This window comes from Pistacia vera, unplaced genomic scaffold, assembly GCF_008641045.1.
Source record: "Pistacia vera cultivar Batoury unplaced genomic scaffold, PisVer_v2 Contig733, whole genome shotgun sequence".
Classification (NCBI taxonomy): Eukaryota; Viridiplantae; Streptophyta; class Magnoliopsida; order Sapindales; family Anacardiaceae; genus Pistacia; species Pistacia vera.
The window spans coordinates 119,536-128,931 of NW_022196594.1; the positions used below are offsets into that span (position 1 = coordinate 119,536).

The 9,396-nt window shown below is 35.9% G+C and overlaps 1 protein-coding gene across 1 annotated transcript; it reads left to right on the top strand.

Moving 5' to 3' along the window:
• Positions 1 to 7,237: 7,237 nt before the first annotated feature.
• Positions 7,238 to 8,579, top strand: LOC116115213 (trans-resveratrol di-O-methyltransferase-like). The gene is made up of 2 exons (XM_031401373.1): positions 7,238 to 8,042; positions 8,120 to 8,579. The coding sequence occupies exons 1-2, from the start codon at positions 7,269 to 7,271 to the stop codon at positions 8,423 to 8,425; spliced, it is 1,080 nt and encodes a 359-aa protein (XP_031257233.1). The 5' UTR covers positions 7,238 to 7,268; the 3' UTR covers positions 8,426 to 8,579.
• Positions 8,580 to 9,396: the final 817 nt, after the last annotated feature.

Genomic DNA, 9,396 nt, shown 5'->3' on the forward strand with positions numbered 1-9,396 from the left:
AATTAAGAATATAAACAAATATAACTAAAATAAAAAATAACACATAACAAACAATAACATATAATACAAAACTACAAATACCAACCAAAATAAATAAATCAATATCACTAAACACATTCATATAACAAACAAAATAAGTCAATAACTATAATACCAATTAAAATAAACAAATACATAATCCAATATTCAACAAAAAACATTCTTAGGACAGCAAATGTTCATCCCATAGTGGGCGTGATAGAGTCTCTTGATTCCACAGTCTCGAGATCAATCAATGGCACATCAAGATCATCATCCGAATTATCTTTCACTTCATCATCTACAAAACAATGATCAACCACAATATAATAAATGTAAATAATAAAATACGAAATATTATGTTAACATGTTACCTTTAAACTCATGTCCATATAACCAAGTTCGAGGGCATATCATATTTAATCACTCATTAGAGGGCACTTTCTAATTAGGGTACTGTAGCATGATAAACTATGCTGAAACTGTTTTCAGATCTTGTTCTGTGGACACCATTGTGCCTCATATTTGGCTATTTCACGAGGAAGAACAAAACTGGACCATCCAATGTAACTTTTAGATAATCATCTTTATTCATTAATGTATTAAAAGGGCAGCACAAGGTTTTAGTAAATTGGTCTTATCTGTTCTGGTTTCAGTGAATTAATTTTACATTAATTTACCAATTAATTCATTAATTTTTTTAGTCCTGTCTCTATACAACTTCGCTATCGATATCTACAAATAATTAACGAACTAACTTACAATTATAAATAAACATCGATCAAAAAACTTAATTAATCTGATGAGATGAAGAAAGCAATACAGGACAATGATCAAATGAATATAGCCTGTCACTATTAGCTGTAGCGGTTGTTGTGTTTCTAACATAATTAACCAACGACTCAACTGATCATTAACCTCTAAAAATTCTATTAAACACTAAAGTAATCAATAAAATGATGCTAACGTCTATGTGAGATCAATAAGACCATGCATTGAAAATATGCTATAAATATCGATTAGGTAAATCGTAGTCAGAATCAGATTATAAAAATTGTATTAGGGGTAGAGTGATTAAAATTAGGCCAGCATTGTTTTGGCTTCTTTGACCTACTATAAATCTATAATCAACAATTAAATGCGTGAACTAAAATATCATACCAGCCTTATTGTTACAGGAGTCTAGTGATTCTCAACAACTTTTTAATGGCAAACTTGAAAAGCAAGAACATAGCTAGGGAAACAAATAAAGTAATTGAGAATACGACTTTTTTTTCCTGATTTCCATAAATAAAAACTGAGCTTTGAATAAAAACTAAGATGATTGATGTAAAGATCTGACTATAATACTGTCAAAACATAATATCCTCCAAATGTATATAAGCTGTACTAAGGCATACATAGCGACTGTTTTTTTTCATTCATTGAATAAAAGAAGAGAAAAAGAAAGATGGCGAAATAATTGAATTTAATGACATCAATATCACAAACTATACCTTCAAATCAATCTAATCATAAAAGCAATGCACATCTTCAACCTCCTATGGTATAATGTCTCATCCCGGCAGTGTAGTTTAAACTTATATATAGGCATTTTAATAAGAATGCATGAGTCAACTTCTACCTTGAAAAACAACTTTTTGGCACATATTCTTCATTTGCTCAAAAGAAATTCATATCACAATAAACCATTAAACCTGACGACTACACTGGAAATTTAAAAGTTCAAGAATTCTCATATGCGGATGTCTCCAATACTTATTTAAATCCAAACTCAACTCTCAACAGAAAGAGTTAACAGAAACTGCAAAATTTTTAGTTCACTTTAAACATGTAAAGGTTCAAAATTATAGCTCACAAACATTCAAATTCGTACTAGTAAGATTCAATATTTGAGAATGGTAAATGTCACAATTTCAACTAACATAATCATTTCATAATCCAAATCACAACACTTAAAATAACATCAGCCCAGCACGATCACTAATTCCAGTAAACAAAAGCGGAACTGACCACGTACTCCAACTGCGGCGTTCCCCTTACGGACGGCTTCTAGAGCGTATTCCACCTGGAAAAGAAAACACAAAATCTGTCAAAAAAACAAAAACAAACACACAAAATTAGGGGTTAGGGATTCATTACCAGCCGACGAGCGACGAACTGACTATTAATTGAAGATGGAGACACCGAGACAGGGAGTTGAACTTCAGATGAAGAAGAATGATGAGAGATTGAGATGCGGCCGCGATAAAGTTACTGAGAATCTGAGAGTGAGAGATCAGAGATGAGATGAGACATGAGAGTGAGAGATCAGAGATGAGAGATGAGATGAGACTGAGAGAGTGAGAGGCGTGACTGCTGCGTGAATGGCTGAATGCGTGAAAAAATTAGGGATTCAAAATTCATTACTGCAAATACGGGTGCCCGCGGGTTCACCCATATAACCCGTGCGTATCTGAGCCAGGTACGGGTACGAGTCTTTAAAAAACGGGTTTAATAAATTGGACCCGTACCTTATATTTTTTACCTGGGTACGGTCCAACCCGTGGGTCCAAACTCATTTTACCAAGTCTAATTGCAACGGCAATGACGTACGCGTTCGGAGTCAGCTGCATCGGCGCGACCCCGAAGTGGTCCAAAAGCGACCTGATGAAAGGGTGGAAGGGGATCAGTCCCCCACCCTTGATGATCTCCTCGGAGACCGCGGCCAGACCGCTTAGTAGGTACCGCGATGAGTGTGCCACGTCGAGGAAAGCATCCACCTCGATGTCGTACTGCTTTATTACCCTCTCGAGCTCATCCCCGGTAAGAACCGAGAAGACCTCGATAAGGATGTTTGGAGCACCCTGTGGGGACGAACCGGTTCCCTGTTCGGATCTGGTTACTGAGGGGTGCATTTTGCTAGTCTGCAAAAGCGACAAGCAGAAAGGTCATTTAGCCACCGTACACTATTTCATACGATGATGTGGGAGGAAACAAACTCCCTAAATTCCAAAGGAAACCCTAACGGCATGATTAGAGCCGCCATTCATGGCTCGAACCGCCACTCATGGCTCGAACCCGACATAAGCATCTCGTCTCCAATAGGCTACCGGAAGACAGACGCCATTCAACCATGGAAGATAACTAAACAAAGACAGGGAAAAGCTCTTACCTCTCGGAGTATGAGAATAGCTTCCGCATCGAATACTAGAAAAATGCTGGTTTGAGAGACAGGTTCCAAGTTTGCGAAAATCTTTTACTCTCTAAGAAAAAGGCTCTGGTAACATTGCCTGAGAACGACTCAAGGTTTTTATAGCGTATGAATCAGCGTGTCAATTTCTTGGAATCGAAACGGCATTTGGGCGGCAAAGGTTTCTCAACATTTATCACGGCCACGTGTCGCGCATCAGCAGGGAAGAGTGAGCGTCACGACTGGATAATGTCAAACCTTCATCTCTTCCGTTGAAAAGCTCAAACGACGGCCATCTCTCTTCCTCAGAGCATTAATTGCGTCTCAAATCTACATTTAATGCTCTGATAAAGGGCGTCGTTCTAACGTACAACGCATTTAATGTCCTGATAAGGTGTACTGTGTCAGCACACAACGCATTTAATGCATCTGGCTGGCACTTATCACGCACAGGGCACATCTGTCAGCGCATGGACTGCTTCATTAAATGCACCCATATCAAAAGGACAACAAGTGACGTCTGACGAAATCAGGTCGTTCATCCCCTGCAAACACTGAACATGCAAGGTCGTTCTCGAAAAAGTGCCATCCCGACCTACTTTCAGACAGGTCAAAATTTCCAAAATTTTCAGAATTTCCAGAATCTGCAGGAATCACCCAATTGCGGCATGACTTGTAGTTTCCAAGGTTCGGTTCTCAAACCTTAAAAACTAGGAGACTTCTGTTATGCCTGGGAACATAGGGCTAACGTGGCACCCGGTTAAGTGCAAAAGGTCAAATCTCGGGAAGAGTCTACTGCCATTCTGGCGCAGCTGCATCGTGTGATCATGGTTGCACCCCACAGCTTGCTTCCGTCAGAATAATGGGTGCACGTCAGGTCAGCAAGGAGTTGTGATGATCCCGCATGTCTAATCCCTACAGCAAATCACGTGAATTATTCTAAACGAAGGATTTGCATGAATCATCCCACCAACTTACAGATTCAGTGATCATTACCTCAAGGCATCTCACTATAAAATGGGAGCTCCTCTCTCATTAAGGGGATTCGCACATTTTACTCTTGACAAAACTCTCTCTCTCTCTAGAAAAGACAGTCTTTAATACCTTGTATCCTCAGTGTAAAGTCAGTCGTCCAAAGCGACCTGACCATTATCATTAATAAAAACATCAGTGGACGTAGGATTTGCTTCTTTAGCATCCGAACCACTTTAAAACTCCTTTCTCACTGCATTTAGTGCCATTTTTCCTTTTCATTCACGTGTGTCTTTTGGGCCAACCCAACATTTCACACGTGCGTTTCGTTGGTGTCAAAATCATACATCAACAATTTGCATTCAGATTATAGGTTTTTAACAGCGACTAACAGTGAATATATAAATTAATAATGGGAAAATATACAGTGGATTTTGCATGACTGGGGTGATGAAGAGAGCTTGAAGATATTAGAAAGGTGTAGAGAAGTGATTCCAAGCAAAGAAAAGGGAGGGAAGGTGATAATAATTGACTGGCCATCGGAATGGAAAATCAAAGTGAAGAGTCAACAGAGACACAACTATGCTTCGACATGTTAATGATGTCTCTGTTCAACATCGGCAAAGAACGAAGCGTCGAAGAGTGGAAGAAGCTCTTCTTAGAAGCTGGTTTCACTCACTATAAGATAACTCCTATACTAGGTCTAAGGTCTCTCATTGAGCTTTGCCCTTGATTTATTTTCTGCTAGTATTTGTGTGTAATAAGTTCATTTCTATTTAGCATGTTTCGGGAGTGGTAATGTACTGTATTAATTTTCATGGAATTGTGTTGTGGCAGCGTGTATTGCTGTCGTGTTATTTATCTTTTGGGGTGTGATTGTAGGAAATTGTAATGGCTTTCAAAAGAATAGAAATAAATTAATTAATGGTATCTGTTGACAATTTGTCTGTCAAATCATGAGATTAGAGCAAAAGTAGCACTAATGCAAGAAAATTAAGAGCCGATTTTACAAACCACGCAGGAGGCTGCTCAAATTTCTGATAAATACGTTTTTTTTTTTAACTTTTGATCAAAAATCAACATATATAACTATATAAGGTCGGTTTATGAAAAAAAAAAAAAAAAGAGTGATTTGTGATAAAAATAATTTAAAAACTGAATATCATATGAAATTTGAATAAACTTTTTTGTTTTATCATCAAAGGTATTCGGACCAGTTTACGTGTACCTTAACTAGTCTTCGGAGATCTTGGAACCACCGATCAGATAAAAACTCTAGTAGTTATGCGTATTAACAACCGAAGAAATATTCAAACTCAAGACTTCTTGAATAATACATTCATAATTCTCTTGAAATGATAAAAATCTGAATTATCTTCTATAATGATTTTGAATAAGTTAATCAAATATTGATCACAATTAGATTAGATAAAATCGAATGCTTTTATCGAGATTTAATTTAACGTATTAAACCTTCTCTCAAATTTTGTTTTATTACTTTATGTCTTTTTGTCCAGTGTATTTATGGACTTGACTTGGCCATTATTGCAGAAAAAAGGCTGAAGATGATTGATTCCACAATTAAAACTGCATATACAATGTAATATGTACAGTTTCAGCAACTAGATCAAGATTATTACTCATGCAGATCATTCATATATAAAACTTATGTAATGTGATTGTCATATCAATCTATTTTACACATAATATTAAAATTTTAATATATATAAATATTAAACTTTCTGTCAATTTTTACGATATGACATGCCAGTTTTATAATTTGATTAAGAGATATATACAGTTAAGAAATAAGAATGATAACATAAATGTTAAATGTAATTACCAGACATTGGTGGTCTAGAATTCAGCGTCCACCTTCTGGAGACAAATAATTGTGTTTGTGACTACAATTGAGTGACAACTTAAAGATGAGTAGTTGACAATAATTTTATGTCTTTTTAATTTTATATACCTATAATTTCGACCACGTCTACAACTTCATAAACATCATAAATGTTTAATTTTATGTTTCTGTACAATATTTAATTGCTTAGAAATTGTTTAAATACAACTACTTCCTACCTTTAATTTTTCTTTCAATTACATTTAAACATGTGTATTTTAAAGATTTGCATTGCAATAGTTTAATCGTAATATCTAATCTCAACTATATTGTATTTAAAATATAATTTTTATTTTTTAGCAAATTAATAAGAAGCCTTGTCCTTATCCTAATCTATATTCTACACAAGAGATAAATTAATTAGTTAACCTGATCATTAAGAGCTTAACTAATCAAGTCCAGGATATTTTTGCAGTCTCTCAAGTAACATTAGTGGTAATTTAATAAGCCATATTTGTTAATTAACTATGTACCATCCTCCACACATAGTATAAGGTGAATAGCGATAGAGTGTTGATATCTATCTCAAAATCAATAATTTTAAGTGTTGACAATGTTGTCAAAATATTTAATCTTACTGGGCAAGCTGCCAATCACATCCATCCATATGGCAAATTAAATGAAAAAATTACAATTCTGGTGTTTTAAAACGTGAGCTAAATTAGTACTTAATGAAATTTGGAAAATCAATAGTATATTTTAACCTTTGAATAATAAATGCTGTAAAAATTTAAAGTAGCATATATAAACGAAATTAAATTAATTAACTAGGAAAAGTTGTTTGCCTTTAGATCCTATATATCAAAATCCCTTCGGCTCGGGTAAACACAAGTTTTTGATTGAAAATCATAAGTAGATTAATTGATGAACTGGAACTTGATCATCAGGCTAAATAGATTTGAATGTGTTGTAGCTCTTGTCCTTCAAGACTACTTATTTATGGGATAAATGCCACTTAATCAACAATAATGTTACTTGTAATGAGTGGAGAATTCGATGATGAAATAATTAATTAATTAATTAATCTTCTGATTAACAGACATGTGAAAGATGATGAAAAGGAAATAATGATCAACATTATGAAGCGTAAGTAAGATACAGTGGCATCTCACTCGTACCTAGAAATCTCTCAAAATCCCCTAACACAAATTTTCTATATAAACAAACCTGCTGAGGTTGAGGGAATGCCAAGCAAAATCTAAAATGGATTCCATTAATGGAGAGAGTAGTGCTATTGAGCTACGTGAAGCTCTAGGTTTGGTGTGGAATTATTCCTTCAAATACGTAAATTCCATGTCCTTAAAATGTGCTATTGATTTAGGGATTCCTGATATCATCCACAAAGAAGGCCAACCCATCACTCTTTCTAAACTAGTTTCAGCACTGGGGGTTCACGCAAACAAAGCTCATTGCATTCTCCGCCTCATGCGCATTCTAGTTCACTCTGGCTTCTTTGCTCAACAACTTGACCAAAATGAGCAGGAAGAAGAGTTATATCTTCTTACACCCGCTTCTCGACTCCTCCTTAAAGATAACTCCATGAATGCAGCACCCTTTGTGCTTCTCGTGGCTGATCCAATATTCACAACTTCCTTCACTTTTTTAAGCACATGGTTACGAAATGATGATTCCTCAGTGTTTGAGACAGCTCGAGGGAAAAACTTTTGGGATTGTGTAGCCGAGGAACCTAGACTTAGAAACCTGTTTTACGAAAACATGGTCTCTGACTCTCGGTTGATATCAAGATATTTGATTGAAAACTTTAAAGATGTCTTTATAGGGTTCAAGTCTCTGATTGATGTGGGCGGTGGAACTGGAACTATGGCCGAAGCCATAGCCAAAGCTTTTCCAGAAATTGAGTGCACTGTTTTTGATCTTCCACATATTGTTGTTAATTTGCAGGGAACTAAGAACTTAGCTTTTGTTGGAGGCGACATGTTTCAGTCAATACCTTCAGCAGATGCAGTTTTGCTCAAGGTAAATTCAATATTTTTGTTAGCTCTTGTTTTTACCTGCCTGTCATCTTCAATTTTAAGGGTATGTAAAATATACAGTGGATTCTACATGATTGGGGAGATGAAGATTGCTTGAAGATACTAAAGAGGTGTAAAGAAGTAATTCCAAGCAAAGATAAAGGAGGGAAGGTAATTATTGTTGACATGATCATTGATACACAGAAGCAAGATAAGGAGTCAGTTGAGACACAGCTATGCACTGATATGTTCATGATGTCTGTGCTATCCGTTGCCAAAGAACGAAGCCTCAAAGAATGGAACAAACTCTTCTTGGAAGCCGGTTTCACCCACTATAAGGCAACTCCTATTATAGGTCATAGGTCTCTCATTGAGCTTTACCCTTGATTTCTTATTTCAAATCATATTTGTGTGTTAAGTTTAATTCTCGAATGCTTGGACGGACTTTGTTGTATTCCAATACAAATTTGTAATATTGTACCTTCGATCTCTGTTATCCTCAAAAATAAAATAGTATCAACATCTAAATAAATTATGAAAATTAAGAGTTAGATTTTTAAAATACTGAACTGCAACCTTCCTTGTTGAAATTAATTTTTGCACATAGTGGACATCAATCTCAAATTCTTTATCCGTGCCTGAAATACAGGATTCGCAGCGCATCAGCGCTTTGATTATCACACCATAGAATGGGAATTGTAGATACTGTAATATGGAGTTCTTGAAACAAATTTAGAATCCAAGCAACTTCTGTGGAACCCCCTGTAGACTTTCGATCTGTGAATTTACTGGCCCAGTCAGCATCAACAAAGCCTTCTAACTTAAGTTGCTTTTATAGCATGAAAATTTAAGAGCTAGAATTTAAGAGAAAAATCTGATTTTCATTAACAAAAAATGAAGTACATAAACTGTTTATGTTGGGCTGGGTTATTTCCTTTGTGGAGGAAACCGAAGCCCATATGGCTTAGGGTTTAGTGACTAAAATGCAGCAGTTTTTGGGTGGCTGCTTAGTGAGAAGAAATGGGGGCAGCCGAAAATAGAGAGTAAGAGAGGCAGAAAAACTGGGTTTTGGGGGGGCGACAGTTTCCATCAGACTGTGGATTGGAGATCGATCCATGGTCTGATTGAGCTGAAATTTGATCAGTATGCTCGTGACTCGTAGTTCTTCAATCTGATATGTGGAATTGTCATTTGGAGCTCCCTACATCAGGTTTTCCGTCAATGAACAGCACCTATAAGTGAATATCCATTGTGATACCAGGATTATTTATTCTTGATGATAGTACTGTTGTATGCCTCTAGTTCTAGCTAGAGAAGAACATTGTATGCCATTATTCATTTGATAGTGGAGTTTTTGA